General features: G+C 40.4%; 1 protein-coding gene across 4 annotated transcripts in view; it reads right to left on the bottom strand.

Moving 5' to 3' along the window:
• The window catches only part of TEC (tec protein tyrosine kinase), a 132,666-nt gene that overhangs the window by 15,417 nt on the left and 100,199 nt on the right, over window positions 1-17,050 (bottom strand). For all 4 annotated transcript variants that reach the window (XR_002734200.1, XM_023224693.1, XM_023224695.1 and 1 more), the window contains 3 exons: window positions 15,228-15,293; window positions 6,368-6,422; window positions 578-657 (listed from right to left, as the gene is read on the bottom strand). Coding sequence is in view for 3 of the 4 variants with exons in the window: in XM_023224693.1 (XP_023080461.1) it covers window positions 578-657; window positions 6,368-6,422; window positions 15,228-15,293 (201 nt within the window). In the remaining variant the exon portion in view is untranslated. The remainder of the gene's footprint in view (window positions 1-577; window positions 658-6,367; window positions 6,423-15,227; window positions 15,294-17,050) is intronic.

Genomic DNA, 17,050 nt, shown 5'->3' with positions numbered 1-17,050 from the left:
CACCACATCCTCTCTCCCCTCTAGGTCTAGGCAATTTCCTGGTCAGAAACACTCCGTCCCCTCCCTCTGAGTTTTTCCTGCTTACCTCTCAGGTCTCAGCCTGGATGTCATTTGAGAGAGCGTTCATGACTAACTCAAGATGTGCCTGGGCTGTTTACCATCCCCCACCGCCAAACCCACCACACACACACACGTTACCCTCCCACATGGCACTTACTACCATCACTGTCTGTTACTGGACTTAGCATCTACTAACCTACTAGTGGGCAGGGTCTCTGCATCCTTTGCTCATGATTTTATCCTTAGTGACCAGCACCATTCACTATAAATGTTTGTTGAATGTTACTAAAGTTATTATAGCCATACTCAACAAATATATATGAAAAACTATAGTGAAACTTACTGAAAATATAAATACAAAAAACAGTATATACACTTCAGAAATCAAGTTCAGGTTTTCTTTTTAATGGTGAAATGCTGCATTTTTTTATGAAAATTAGGAATCCATATAAACTACATAGGAAGTTCATGCAAAAACTCTAAATTATTAAAAAAAAAAAAAGGTAGGTTTACTCACCCTCCAAACTTGGTATAAAGGGAGACTGTGTACAAGCCTGGTTGACTGGAATCCCTTACCATAAAACCACCTTCTTTATCCTAAAATCCAAGTTCAGAAAAAAATTGTTTTATTCCAATTACTAATAGCATCGCCATGGAGAATACTGAAGAATCTAATATTATAATTTTATGATTATTATTCTTTCCCAGAAAATCTGCTTTGAAGAAGCACAACTTACCAATAGGGCCCCTTGGTTTCTCCCACCCACATGACTTTGCACTTCAAATTACTGCGCTAGGAGAGTAGTTAAAGAAATCACACTTAATTCCCCACAATCACAAATCCTTACGAATGGTGAGACATTTCAATCAAATAATCTCTCAGTGCCCTTCCAGAACTGAGAGACAAGATTTTGCAATTTCTGTAAGGCCTGGACATGTAGGAAAACTGTCATGGAAAAATATATTTCTTCATGATTGAGTTTCATTTCATACAGTTTTCGTATTCGTTATAAGCTTTGATTCTTGACTCAGTATGATTTTCAATCCACACTGAATTTTCCTATAAATGTCTCAGTGCTTTTTATAAGAATGAATTTAAAAATTCTTAATTCTCTAGAAGTTGAAGTTAAATATCAGTCTTTTTTTTTTTTTTTTTTTTTTTTTTTTTTGAGACAAAAGTCTTGCACTGTTGCCCCGGCTGGCTGGAGTGCAGTGGCACGATCTTGGCTCACCACAACCTCCACCTCCCGGGTTCAAGGAATTCTCCTGCCTCAGCCTAGCTCCCGAGTAGCTGGGACTACAGGCGTGCACCACCACGTCGAGCTAATTTTTGTATTTTTAGTAGAGATGGGGTTTCACCATGTTGGCTAGCTTGGTTTTGAACTTCCGACCTCCAGTGATCCACCCTCCTTGATTTCCGAAAGTGCTGGGATTACAGGCGTGAGCCAACATACCCAGCCAAATATCAGCCTTTACGAAAGGCGAGATGGAGGCACAAGTAACTCAAGCAGAGAAAATCAACAGTTGGAAACAATGCTAAAAGACTAAAGGTCAAATCTTTCTCAGGTTCCAAGCCGAAAAGCAAGAAATAGACCCTACGAACCTCAAATGCCTCTCTGTCCAGTAGCACTACCATCAATCTCTAGTATTTAAATTGCTTTAAGATGAAAAGTGTGTCCTTTATTAGTTGAAAAATAAAACAAATTGTACTCTTCTTCATAGGAAAAACAATGGAATTAAATAAGGCCCCACAAAAATACCTGATAACAATTAGGGATAATAATTGTAATAATCAGTCAGTAAAAAGTATAACAGAGGCTGGGCACGGTGGCTCATGCCTGCAATCCCAGCACCTTGGGAGGCTGAGGCAGGCAGAACAGTTGAGGTCGGGAATTTAAGACCAGCCTGGCCAACATGGCAAAACCCCATCTCTACTAAAAACACCCCATCTTTACTGAAAACTAGCCAGGCATGGTGGTGCATGCCTGTAATCTCAGCTACTTGGAGGCTGAGGCAGGAGAATCGCTTGAACCCAGGAGACAGAGGTTGCAGTAAGCCAAGATCACACCACTACACTCTAGTCTGGGAGACAGAGAGAGAGAGAAACTGTCTTAAATAATATAAATAAATAAATAAACAAACAAATAAATAAACACACTTATTTATTGAAAATTTATTCTGTTCTAATGTTCTAGCATATCAATTTATTTAATCATCAAAACAGTCCTATTACATAGGTACTATTGTTATCCCCACATTACTTTGTAGGTAAGGAAATGACAAACAGAAAGACTGGCTGGGTAATTTGCACCAGGTCACACAGCTAGTAAGCAGCAGAGGCAGGATCTGGTCCCCAGGCTGCCATTTAGCTACTCACTCTGCTACATCTGCCTCTCACTGTGGGGTCTCCAGAGAGGCATGGAAGAATCCTGTGGGCATGGTTACGTGTAGTTAGAATTAACCAAGGTCACCTACTATTGTTTTTTTAACATCAACTACAAAAACAAGCACTCAACAAAATCTTGATACATGACACTAAGCAGGAGGTAAAATGAGAAAACATGCGTTTAAAAGACTGGGAACAATAGCTAAATAGAAAACTAGATCAGAAATGCAGAGAATTGTAGAGATCATTTTCTAGTCCAACTCCTTCTCTTACAGATGCGAAAAGTAGGCTAGAAAAGTCACAGGTAGACCCAGGTCCCATTACTCAGCACAGAGTAGTCCCCTCTATACATTTTACCCTTTCATTTTATTTCTTTTTAAAGGTATAGCAATTTCAGCACATTTATTTCTAAATAGAATTAAACATCTATTAATGCTTTATTTATAAAAGACATTATGTAATATCAATGTAAATTATTTTAAAATAACTAACTTCGAGCCAAAAAAAAAAAAAAAAAAAAAATACTTAAGTACTAAAAGTCAAGGCAGCAAATGATCAATCAGGAAGAAAGCATTAGAGTAAGCTTGCCCCTCATGCTAAGGAAAGTGAAAGTGTAACAACTGCAGCAAAATGAGGATGGGCCACTACAGGAGACTCTCCCTGCAGAACTCAGACACTGCAAAGACCTTTAACCAACTACTGGCTGGTCCTAGAACAGTAGTGTTTGCTACTAATTGATAACAAACAGTTGCAGATTTCTTTTTTCCTTCTCTACTCCCACCGCTTCACTTGATTAGGCTTTAATACATTTATGCCTAGTGTTCCATTATTGGAACACTAAGCTTGTGGGCGTTATTTACATCCTATGGCTCAAAGTCATCAAAGGTCTGATTTTTCACACACACAAAATTTGCAACCTCCAGCATAAATGAGTTAAAATAAAAAGCAACAACTACCTAGGGAACCCCTGGCTGCTTGGATGGTCTAACTGCGGGACACAGTGGGTGATGACATTTCCCTAGCCAGGAATGAAGCAGAAAAAAATGAGTGACATTACTACCCACCCAGCCCTGCAGCAATGCCTTCATAATGCAAGAAGGCATACATACACAAGGGAATTGTAGCCTTATGGCCTGGATCATTCTGGCTGTGACAGAGGTTTGGCCTAATGAAGGAAATTTACCAGGAGGGACAACCTCGTGGTGGTTAGTGGAAAGCCCCAGGGGCTTCTCTAAAAATTAAGAATGAGGTAAGCCATCTATGTTCAGGTTTTCGTGGGACTTGATAAAGCAATTTTTACTTCCAGGATGAAAAATAAATTGCTACAGGATATGCTGTGCTAACAAAAGCAAAATGAAAACTATCTAAAAGGTGGCAATGACAATTCTTTATGAAAGCTATAAGTTTTCCTCCTGTGTGCCTGTATGCCTATATGTCTATATGTGTTATGTGTTTGTGACATTTCTATGTGACCTAAGAAAACATCTGGTAAATGAAATTAGTTTTTAAATTGTTGGTAAAATAAAATAGAAACATCTTCAGAATTTAATTCAGACATTTTGCCTAGATCTACTAGTCAGACAGGTTTAGGTTGTCTCTGCCTCAGGTCATAAAACTGCTGCTTCTGTGATGTTTTTGACACTTGTTTGACTTGTATGTGAGCTTAATTAAAATTAATCACTTCCTAGATATTTTACTGGAAATTAGAACTACTAAGAGTTACAATAGTAGTTAGTGTATATAATTAAAACTACTAGATGTAAGAGAAACAATTCTATATACAGAGTGTATAAAGAAAGTAAGATGAATTTTTGGTGAAGAAGGCTACATAAAAGATAGAATATAGCTTTTGCTTAAGAAAAAGTCATTTTCTCTAGTTCACAGGTTATTTAAAGGTTGTTTCAAAATGAAGGAAAAAATGATATAGATAAAACTAACTGGGTAGAAAGAGAATGAAGAAAAAGAAAGGAAAGTCATGGAACTTGTCCCAGCAGGGAGGAAATCTTTAGATGGTTATTAAAAAATCAAATGAATAAAATGGAAATTTATGGGGCTAAAACAAAGGTCTTAATACAATACTACTGAAGGTTGTGTGGACCAAAAGGAGCCCCTGCTGGTTCCGCAACATTAAAGAGCCCAAAATTACTTTGCTATATCCCCAGTCTGCAGAAACGTAAAAAGCTAAAAGACAGAGATTATAATGATAAGGCTGACCAAAAATTGTTTCAGGGCAAAACTGAAGCAGGTTAATCAAGATAAAAACTGACAAAAAGGTCAGGGTCCCTTGGCTCAACCCCCTGCTGGGAACCTAAAGCCTTCTGCACAACAGAGGGTAAAATGTTCTGGAGGTAGAGAAAAGAAGTTCCTAGGACTAAAACATAAAAACATAAGGGTTTATAAGACTATGAAAGTTGGAATGTTTGAACAGGTTTTATGTAAAGTAGCTGTGTCTCCTTTATCTAAATGTTTTATGGGAATGAACATTGTATTTGACTGGGGAATGTTTCTTCTACTGTAAAATAGAGGGCATGTAAACCTGCCCTTCAAGCAATATTAATCGGACATGATAAATGGGAGCCAGTATGACTGTCCAAGCTCATAGTATAGAGAAAGTTGGAATGCTGGTAGGGACAAATTTTCTACTTGATAGTCTTTTGTTGAGTGTTACTAGGTCCTATGGCAAAAGCCAGTTAGCACCTCCCAGTGACAACTACTGGCACTCTGGACTAGAGAACTTCTACTAGAGGGGCATTTACTGCCTTGCTATGGATGCTAACTATAGCTACATCTACGACTGAAGAAAATAAAATGCTCTCGACACCTGAAATATCCGTGCTGTCTCAGGTGATGTCAGAGGAACACTCTAATGGAGATAGCAGTATCTAAAAGAGTTCCATCATAAAATGGAAACGGTTGATACAGGATCACACAATCTGGTGGGTACAAGGAGGAGACACTCATGAGCAGGGAGCCTCTCTAACCCAAAGACTGACTCTGGAACTGTGTGAGTAGCTGCTGGATTCTACAGTGCCCAATAAACAGCTCTCAACTGACCAAGCAAGAGTTGCTTGGTTTGTGGATGGCGGTTCCAAGGTGAATGGACAACAACCTGTGTGGAAGGCTGCTACTCTGAAGAAGAGTCAAGAAACTGTGTTTTTGTGTATTCTGAACTATTTAAAGCTTACAGCAATTGAGTAAAGTATACTTTTGAGAGCCAAACTGAAGCATTAACCTCTACCTGATTTCTCCAAAATTTGGGAGCTATTTTTGAGTATTCTTATTTTGTGGCAATATAGTTACTTGCATAAGTTCAATAAGCTATGTTTTCTTTTGTAATAGGACACACTGGAGAAACCACTGCTATAATAACCACACTGGTTATTTTACCAAGGCTTTGGGCATATGAAATTGTAAGGGTCAATTTCAAGGGGTAGCAAGTAGGAAAACAGCCTGTCACATGGCAAGAGTGATGTAACCTTGAAGTGAAACCACAGTGATGACCAGTGCTTGATCCCCACTTACCAAGGTGTTCTGCAGCAAGGTGTTTAAACAATGCTTTCATAAAGATGCTTATCTAACCTCACCAGTGGTCACATGTGCTGGTAAGAAAGGCTGAAGACATGTCCAGCTGCACATTTTACCCTAAAAGTTTGAGGGCAGGTGTGGGGATAACTGCCCTGAGGCCACAGGGCCACCCATGATTACTTCTGTTTGTAAGTCCCTATTAAATATTTCTTCGTAGAAACTGAATTTGTCAGCCTCTTTCTTCAGTCTCTGAGCTCCCTTAGCCTCTGGGAAGAGTTTTGCATAGACTTGCTCACTGCTGAACAAATTTAGAAAGAGAGATACGTGGAACTACTTATTATGGACTCACTAAAATTAATTTGCCCTTAAGCCAAACCCACAAGTACAAACACTTACTTCACTGCGGAGGAGTTGCTCTGCCTTGCTTCTATTCATATTTCTGCAATACCATCTGAATAGAAAAAACAATACATTTCAGGCCTCAGGATTTTAGGACATATTTTATTATTTTCAGAATTAATAAGGTAATTCTGCTCATTAATAATAAATATAACAAATAACAAGATATCACTCCTAATTTCAATAACAGACAACTAGTAATTTTGATGTATATACTTCCAGACTTTTTCTACTCGTATTTCTATGAAAACATGTATGTATGCCCACATTCTTATGTTTTATTAACGTGAGATCAAACTACATAGGCTATACTATAATCTGAATTTTTCATATAACATTATAGGATATTTTTGCAAATCAATATAAGTCTGATTTGCTCCAGACAACCACCAGAGTAAGTGCCAGAGAACAGGCAAGTAGGCAGGGTAAAAGAAAACTTTATTAACTAGCCAATGTGAAGGAGGGGCGAGGTTCACTGGTCTCTGGCGGCAGAGGCCGAGGAAGTCGCTCTGGCGTTCTCGGACGAGGTTCCTCGGTCCGGCATATGAGGAAGGGCCGAGGAAGTTCGCCCCCCGTGCCCGCCGGGAGCGGCTTTTATGTCCTGGGCCTGGGAGTGGGAGGGCAGTGGGTGGGACATAGGCGGGTCGGGGGCGGGGCCGTAGGCGCGGCTAGGTAGATTTCTATTTTCTCCGTCAGACGTCAGACTGCGCCTGTGCAGTCCACCGGTGTCTTTCCCGGGGGCGGGAAAGTTGACAATGAAGAACCCGGAAATGCGCCATTTTAGTCCCTTTGTTCTTTTGTTCCCTCCCTCCCTCCCTCCGTCCAGACAAAGTCTACATATGATAGTATGCATGTGCCATAATTTATTTAAGCTATTCTTCACTGTTCAACATAAAAATCATTTTCAATTTTTCACTACTAGAATCACGGCAAGAATGAATTTTACTCTACTGACTCAAACATGCAGGAAGTGTCACTTTGTATTACTGTCTTTAATTCAAACTAAATCTTATTCCAAGCCCTCCTCCTATCAATATGGCAGCAGATTTCATCTCAAGTCATAATGGTGGCTCCCTCAATGAATTTCACAAAGGTCCTAAGTGAAAAAAGAAACAACAAAACATAAGCACAGGCCTCCTGGGTCTTCAGACTTGCTGGTTTCCAGCAGAGCCCCAAGTCCTGTGGTTGCCCAAGACTCTAGTATAGAAATGTCTGCTATGACCAATCAGCTGGTCTTCCCTCCCATGAGATCTTTCCACTATCCTGTGCCACATCCCAAGGCCCTGCCAATCTGTACCTCCTCTTCTTTTTTTGAGATAGAGTCTTGCTCTGATACCCAGACAAAAGTGCAGTAGTGCAATCTCAAGTCACTGCAACCTCCACCTCCCGGGGTCACACGATTTTCCTGCCTCAGCCTCCTGAGTAGCTGGAATTATAGGCATGCACCACCACACCTGGCTAATTTTTGTAGTTTTAGTAGAGACAGGGTTTCACTGTGTTGACCAGGCTGGTCTCGAACTCCTGGCCTCAAAGGACCTGCCCACCTTGGCTTCCCAAAATCCTGGGATTACAGACGTGAGCCACCACGCCTGGTCCTGTACCTCTTCTTATCCTTTAGAAAGCCCTTTTCTTGATGCTGTCATTAACCACCTCATCCTCAGAGATACTCACCTCTCTGTACTTTCCCCAGCATAATCGATCCCTCCATGTGATTTAAGCAAACAGGCCATAAGAACATGAACTTAGACAATTTTTCTTTGGCCTTTGGTTTTAAACTTATTTTGTTAGATCCTTACTCGTTGGCAAGGAATTCACCACCACAGTCATATACCCTGAGACTTCAAATGTTAATAAAATCAGCTCAGCTCCTCTGGACATTTAAATTTCCCAGTACTGCTTCAGCCTTCCATAAGAGAACCAGCACCTGCTTTTGGCCCAGCAAAAACCCTAAGACAAGTAAACATAGGCCTTCCCTGACTGAAGAAGGGAAAAACACAAAGAACAAAAAAGACAATACAAGATCTTTTTCTGTCCAGATTCTTTTATGTAGTAGCCAAATGCAAATTACAGCCTCAATCTAAGCTAAACACTGTTAGACATTTTAATTGGAATCTGAGGTATTGAGCCAGGCCTCAGAATTGTCAACATCTCATTACATGGACCCCGTTTTATGAAATGAGACCAAGTTCAACAAAATTGCAGTTGTGATCAACACATTTCTGAATGCAATTGAGAAATATAATAAATTAGGAGAACAGAATTCTGTCCCTAATGCTTTTCCACTGATTCAAAGAAACATTTATCAAGTGCCAAAAACATTCATAAAAATTAACTAAGGAAACATATGTGGAGGTTTAATTATGAATTATAAAGTAGCAGGATTTGAGAGATTGAGAAAAAGTTATTAAAAACAGAAGATCCAGTCCATCTTCACAATAAGAGTAAGCAAAGGTGGTTTCATCTTGGGTTCAGATATAAGAAATCAGTGCAGCTAAATTGTAGCTCTCAAGAGGAAACTAGACATAAGATACTTAGAGAAAGGAGGAGGCCCCTTCCTCATCTACTGTATTCCAGCTCCTCAGAAGGAGGAAAGAAGGAATCCATTGCACAAAGGGAAGGCTCTTGAAAATCCTGTCCTGAGGGGTCATTTTTAGGGCGTTGACAAGTTCCCTGGAAAGGATGTTCCCTTCTTTGGGATATCAATTCAGACCTTTAAGTGTCTGTTGAAAGACAGAAAGGAGGAAGGAGTCATACACAAATAGATGAATTAACTCATGGTCGGGATTTTCTAACAGTTCAGTTCTTGGTGGCTTCTTTCTTCTCTCCTGTGATTATCTATCTCCAGGCAAGAAAAAAAAAAAAAAAAAAAGACAACAGTGGCTCCCCTGAATTCTCCCATCAGGAAGAATTACACACACAGGTAAAATGTGACACAGATACCATACACCTCTATAAAGGAATACCTGAGGCTGGCTAATTTATAAAGAGAAGAGGTGTATTTGACTCATGGTTCTACAGGATGTACAAGAAGCATGGTGCCAGCACCAGCATCTGAAAAAGACCTCAGGATGCTTCCACTCATGTCTGAAGATGAAGGGAGCTGGTGTGCAGATATTACATGACAAGATAGAGAAAGCAAGAGAAGACAGGCACCAGGATCTTTTTTTTTTTCTTTATTTTTTTGAGACAGGGTTTTGCTATGTCACCCACGCTGGAGTGCTGTGGCACAATCTCGGCTCACTGCAACTTCCACCTCCTGGGTTTAAGTGATTCTCCTGCCTCAGCCTCCCAAATAGCTGGGACTACAGGTGCATGCCACCACGCTCAGCTAATCTTTTTTTTTGTTTTTTTTTTTTGAGACAGAGTTTCACTCTTGTTGCCTAGGTTAGAGTATAATGACGTGATCTCAGCAACCTCCGCCTCCTGGGTTCAAGAGATTCTCCTGGCTCAGCCTCCCAAGTAGCTGGGATTACAGGCACCCGTCACCATGCCTGGCTAATTTTCACCATGTTGGCCAGACTGGTCTACTGACCTCAAGCAATCTGCCCACCTCAGCACCCAAAATACTGGGATTACAGGCATGAGCCACTGTGCCCAGCCCAGGCTCTTTTCAACAACCAGTTCTTGTGGGAACTAAGAGTGAGAACTCACTTCCTTGAGAATGGTACCAAGTAATTCACCATGGGGGAGAGCTCTACCTCCATAATCCAAACATCTCCCCGAAGGCCCCTGCTCCAACACTTGGGATCAAATTTCAGCATGAGACTTGGCGAGGTCTCCAGATCCAAGCCACAGCAGTGAGCTGCTGCTCTAAGTATGTTACATTTATTGCCTCATTTCATCCTCACAACTCTTAGGAGGTTAAGTGGTATTATCACCGCTGTTTTGCAAATGAAAAAATTGAGAAACAGAGAAGTAAAACATATCTCAAGGGCATACAGCTAGGAAACAGCAAAGCCAAAATTGAACCAAATGTCTGGTCTCAAAGCCTGTGCAGTATTAAAATGGTTCCTACTGACCTTTTACAGATGAGAAAACTGATTCTAAGAGGTTAAAATTTGCCTACTGTTATGCCAATCAATGGGTCCTGAAGTAGAACATACACCCAAGCCTAATTTCAATGCTGGGAACAACCATATTGCCAGTGCAGCAGTCGGGAGATGGGAAAGAGGGCCCAACAGTGTTGCAGGAAGTCAGGGACCCCGAACAGAGGGACCGGCTGAAGCCATGGCAGAAGAACATAAATTGTGAAGATTTCATGGACATTTATTAGTTCCCCAAATTAATACTTTTATAATTTCTTATGCCTGTCTTTACTGCAACCTCTGAACATAAATTATGAAGATTTCATGGACATTTATCACTTCCCCAATCAATACTCTTGTAATTTCCTATGCCTGTCTTTAGTTTAATCTCTTAATCTGTCATCTTCATAAGCTGAAGATGTATATCACCTCAGGACCCTATGATGATTGCGTTAACTGCACAAATTGTTTGTAGAGCATGTGTGTTTGAACAATATTAAATCTGGGCACCTTAAGAACAGGATAACAGCGATTTTCAGGGAACAAGGGATATAACCTTAAAGTCTGGCTGCCTGTGGGCCGGGCAGGACAGAGCCATATTTTTCTTATTACTGAAAACAGGTAAGAGAAATACCGCTGAATTCTTTCCCCAGTGAGGAATATTAATAATTAACAGCCCTGGGAAAAGAATGCATTCCCAGAGGTGGCCTCTGAAATGGCCACCCAGGAGTGTCTGCCTTATGCAGATGTAGATAGGGATGAAACATGCCCTAGTCTCCTTCAGCGCTACTAGGCTTGCTAGGATTAGAAAATTCCAGCCTGGCAAATTCTAGTCGGACGGGTTCTCTGTTATTGAACCCTGTTAAAATGTTTATCAATGACAATGCGTACACAGTGGGACGTGGAAGTTCATTAGTGATTTGAGTTTCACCCTGACCTTGTGATCTCGCCCTGACTTTCTGCCTTGTGATCTTTTGTTGCCCTTGAAGCGTGTGATCTCTGTGACCCACACCCTATTCGTACACTCCCTCCCTTTTGAAAATTGCTAATAAAAACTTGATGGTTTTATGGCTCAGGGGGCAACACAGAACCTACCAACATGTGATGTCTTCCCTGGACACCCAGCTTTAAAATTTCTCTCTTTTGTACTCTTTCCCTTTATTTCTCAGACCAGCCGACACTTAAGGAAATAGAAAAGAACCTACATGAATTATTGGGGGTGGATTCCCCTGATACAATGGTTGAAAGAAAAACCTTTGGCCAGGGGAGGTGGCTCACTCCTGTAATCCCAGCACTTTGGGAGGCCAAGGCAGGTGGATCACTTCAGGTCAGGAGTTTGAGACCAGCCTGGCCAACATACTGAAACCCTGTCTCTACCAAAAATACAAAAATGAGCTGGGTGTGGTAGTGGGCACCTGTAATCCCAGCTACTCAGGAGATTGAGGCAGGAGAATCACTTGAACCTGGGAAGCGGAGGTTGCCATGAGCTGAGATTGAACCACTAGACTCCAGCCTGGGTGATGGAGTAACACTCTGTCTCCAAGAAAAAAAAAACAGAAAAAAAGAAAAGAAGAAAGAAAGAAAGGAAAGAAAGAGAAAGAGAGAGAAAAAGAGAGACAGAGGGAGGGAGGGAGGGAGGAAGGAAAGAAGGAAGGAAGGAATTCGAAAGCAGTGGGTTGAAGAGTAGGGATTTAAAAAAACAGCATGCCACAGAAAAGCTTTATTAGAGGCTAATACCTTCTGATGAAGGAACTATACATCTAGAAATTAGACCCTGAATTTGTAGGTCATTTGTCGATTGTTCTTAGATATTAAAACCCTAACGTGAATTAGTTTTTCAGATTAGCTAGTTACCCCAAAATAGCAATGTCGATAAGGAAAGAAGAAGTTTGAGGGCATTTTACCTTTTAACCAGGGAAGGCCAGACCCTTGCTAAGCTTTGAGAATGGGTGAAAATAAATCATGGAAAGAAGACAAGAGGTAGAAACAAAGGAAAAACATAAAACCAACCAGTTATACACCTTAGCTTGTTCTCTAATTTTGCCCCTTCTAACTATGCCATCCACTCAAAGCCTTTATCCTAAGTATTTCCAGTCCTAAGGGCCCTTTCATTTCTGTCACCTTCTCCCTTTACCGTCTTTCCCACCAAGAACATCCTCTAATTAACCATCACAATGAATCTGCTTTCTTTTCCAGCACTGATCTCTCTGATCTTCTCCTCCCTACACTGTTGACTGGGTATGGAGGTTTGAACTAGGTTACTGATAACACTGGGAGCTGCTGGCCTGGAAATCCTGAGTTCAGCCCAGTGACAGTCTGTGGCCTGGGATTCCTCCTGGGCCCAAGCAAACAGCAGAAGAACTATTCACTCCACAGCTGTCAGAGGCTTTCTTTTTTTTTTTTTTTTTTCTTTTTTGTAAATTCCTGAGAACATTTAAGTTGTTGTGATGGTTAATATTGAGTGTCAACTTGATTGGACTGAAGGACGCCGCAAAGTATTGCTCCTGGGTGTGTCTGTGAGGGTGCTGCCAAAGGAGATTAACATTTGGGTCAGTGGACTGGGAAAGGCAGACCCACCCTCAGTCTGGGTGGGCACAATCTAATCAGCTGCTAGCACAACCAGAATAAAAGTAGGCAGAAAAACGTGGAAAGACTAGTCTGGTTTAGTCTTCTGGCCTACATCCTTCCCCTGTGCTGGATGCTTCCTGCCCTCAAACATTGGACTCCAAGTTCTTCAGCTTTGGGACTCAGACTGTCTTCTTTGCTCCTCAGCTTGCAGACGGCCTATTGTAGGATCTCACCTTGTGATTGTGAGTCAGAACTCCTTAATAAACTCCCTTTTATATATACATCTATCCTATTGGTTCTGTCCCTCTAGAGAACCCTGACTAATACAATTCTGTTACAGGATGGGCTGTGGCCAAAACAAAACAAAGCAAAACAGAACATGGAGTAGGAAGACAGAATAGGGTCTCTGCCTGCCCTCATGGGAACAGGTTTCCCCTTGGTCGTCTACCAGGCACGGTACAAAGGCCATGTGGACTCCCTGGCCTCTGAACAGAATGCAGTGGTGCTCCCATGCTGGAGACTGAAGTCCAGAGTTATGCAGAGGAAGAAAATCTCTCGGAAGAGAGAAAATTTCCAAATTACGGTACATTTGAAACACTCGTGGCCATAAATCATAAACTTCAGTATTGAAAAGCCTCATTTGAAATCACACGAGTCGTAAAAGGAGTTCTCATATTTAGATAAGGATTATCTGGCTTCCAAGCATCTTCTTTCCCCAATTTCAATCAGTTCTCCACGCTATCACTTTAAAACCAGGCCCAAGTTTTCACCTTTTAGCACCTTCCCTAATTCTAACGATTTTATAATTTTTCCAAAAATCTGTTTGACTTAAGAGCAGAAATGCTACTTTATTTATATGTTGTTTATACTCTCTCCTACTTGTAAAATTACTTTGAGGATCACAGCCCACTGAGCACTGTGGCTTTTTGAATTTGTTAACCCTTTCTTAGATGTTAAGGTACACTTGTAGTATAGCAAGTGACATGAAGAAAGGAAACAGCTTGTTGTTGCTGTTGGTTTTTATTTTTTTGTTTGTTTGTTTTTTGAGACAGAGTCTCACTCTGTCGCCCAGGCTGGAGTGCAGTGGCCGGATCTCAGCTCACTGCAAGCTCCGCCTCTCGGGTTTACGCCATTCTCCTGCCTCAGCCTCCCGAGTAGCTGGGACTACAGGCGCCCGCCACCTCGCCCGGCTAGTTTTTTGTATTTTTTAGTAGAGAGGGGGTTTCACTGGGTTAGCCAGGATGGTCTCGATCTCCTGACTTCATGATCTGCCCGTCTCGGCCTCCCAAAGTGCTGGGATTACAGGCTTGAGCCACCGCGCCCGGCCTGTTGCTGTTGTTTTTAAGGAGGTGAATGAAGCATCAATACAGCACCTCAGAATGACAATAAAAGAGCATTCGATGTATATGAGCCTCACATTACAACTTAGCCATACACCGCTAGTGGGTATATAAATAATACAATGTATCTCGAAAGCAATTTGATAGCACGCGTCAGGAGCCTTCACAATGTTCATGTATAGCCTTTAGCCCAGCACATAGATTTTAGAGATCCAGTTTAAGATAAGAAACAAGAAGTTACTCCATTTTTTTTTTAAATATAGAAAAGATACCTAAGACAACCTAAACCACACAAATAAGGAAATGGTTACATAAATTATTGGACATCTATGTGCCATCTGCCTGGTTATGTCCCTAAGGCCATACATAATGCTTGATACATGCTAACATCTCAGGAAATATTTAATAAACTTATGATCAAATGAAATAAAATGTAGCTAGGAAAATGTTTTCAAAGAGTATTAAAGTATATGAGGAAATAAGCATGATTCTATCTTGAAAAATAGTAAAAAGATTGAAAGGAAATATACTAATGTTGACAAAGGTCAACTCTAATTGATTTAAATAATTTTTTCTTATTAACATTTCTACTCTGGAAACTGTTCTTATGTCCTGAATGAATGGACAAGATCTGTATTTCAAAGTCAGCTAATCTGTGATTTATTTCAAATCAATTCAATTATACTTATGTAATTTATGTACATAAGCTTATGTAACTCCATTCACACAGTAACTTCAGGAAAAATATATTATAGAGATTAATTCTCAGTCTTTTATCACATCAGACAACTGAATTAAGGATATTTTAGCACCCACTCCCTTCAAAGAATCATGAAAGATATCCATTAATCTTCAAAATGCCTTACATAATTAGGAAAATGAAAACTTTCTGATTTTCCATTCACAAAATAAACATTTACTTACTCATATTGATCTAAGTTGTTTGATTTCTTTCCCGTTACATAATTACTTGGGATATATCCTTCATTCCTAGAAATAAGAAAAGTACTTTAGATAAACTAAGATTACTTTACTGGGAGGTTATTAAAAGAAAGAACGATTATTGCCTTTTGAAATAAAGCATAATATTGCTTAAAGCTTATAAGAAAGACTAGCTGACCCCTCAAAATTCAGTATCTGTAATTCATCTGACATTTTACAAAGTACTTTCACTTTTGGTGCCCACAAAAATTCTGGGGTAGGCAGGCATTACTGTACCCATTTTCCGGTGGGGAAACTAAAGCTTAGAAAGATTATGGGATTTTTTTTTCCCAAGGTCCTAAAGTTAGCCAGCAACAGGGCCAGAACTCGAACTCTGGACTTGTGACTAGGTCCTGTGCTCCTCCAACATTCCACAATACTTCTCCAGAATTCACAATTTTGGTGATATGAGTTAAAGAAACCACTAATTCAGAAAAGTCAAAGTGCTGGATTATAAACACCCACCACTCTAATACCTCAATAGTTCTTATAAGATAGTTTCTCAAAGGATAACTCCTGGCCTTTGGGTCATTATCACTTGGGGCACTTGTTAAAACAGCAAATTCTTGGGTCATAACCCAATCAATGCGAATTGAGAAGACCTATGTCAGGTCAAAAAAGGTCCGATTTTACCCCAAATGACTTTTACACACATCGCAACTGAAGATGCACTCTCAGGTCAGTAGGAGCTCATGTTTTCAGCATAAGAAAAGAGATACACACATAAAATTTAAAAATTGAGTAGAAACCTTATAATCTTAAATTTGAATTTAAAGTATTAGTAAGAACTCATAATACACACACACACACACACACACACACAAACACACACGTACATATAGGTAGCTCCGTTGCACTGAGAAAGGCCTAGAAGGAATGGCAATCCAACAGCAATTAGAATCTTAGCATCACCACTGTCTCTATATACCATTTGTGACTAAAAGGAGCCAGTCCTCCTTAGAAAAATGTCAAATTGTGTCCAGGTGCGGTGGCTCACGCCTGTAATCCTAGCACTTTGGGAGGCCAAGGCAGGCAGATCACTTGAGGCCAGGAATTCGAGACCAGCCTGGCCAACATGGCGAAACCCTGTCTCTACTAAAAAATACAAAAATTAGCTGGGCATGGTGGAAAATGCCTATAACCCCAGCTACTTTGGAGGCCAAGGCACAAGAATCACTTGAACCTGGGAGGCGGATGTTGAAGTGAGCCAAGATTGCGCCACTGCACTCCAGCCTGGGAGACAGAAGGAGACTCCGTCTCAAAAAAAATAGAAAATAAAAATGTCAAATTGTAAGTTTGGCCCCCCCAAAAAATACAAGATAACTTGAGTCATTTCATTGAGCCAGAAAGTAGGAAAGAAAAACTAACAGCGTCCTCTACCAAAAACATCTACCATCGACCTAAAATTGGCCAATTCAAGCAAAAAGAATAATGGTGGCAATGGATTGGAACCAAATATATAAGTATCCATAATAACACTAAAAATAAACTGTTGGTTACCATTGTTATTACAAGAGGAAGCTCAGTCATTAACTCATTATTCGGAAAATCAGTACAAGTTTAAGAATCCAAATTTCATCTTTCCTTTCCTTCATGAACTACATGAATTGGTAGATGAGGCAGTTCTTCTTTAGAGAACTAGTAAATGCAGATGGAATGACAAAATTAGGAAATCACCGTTTTGTAATCCCTAATGAAATAATGACTCTAAGAAAGAATCATTAATGAACTCCCAAATCATCAGGGTAAACACCGATGAAGAACTT

The sequence above is a fragment of the Piliocolobus tephrosceles genome, chromosome 3, assembly GCF_002776525.5.
Source record: "Piliocolobus tephrosceles isolate RC106 chromosome 3, ASM277652v3, whole genome shotgun sequence".
Lineage (NCBI taxonomy): Eukaryota > Metazoa > Chordata > Mammalia > Primates > Cercopithecidae > Piliocolobus > Piliocolobus tephrosceles.
Note: the sequence above shows the minus strand (reverse complement) of the source record. Positions and strands in the feature narration are given on the sequence as shown.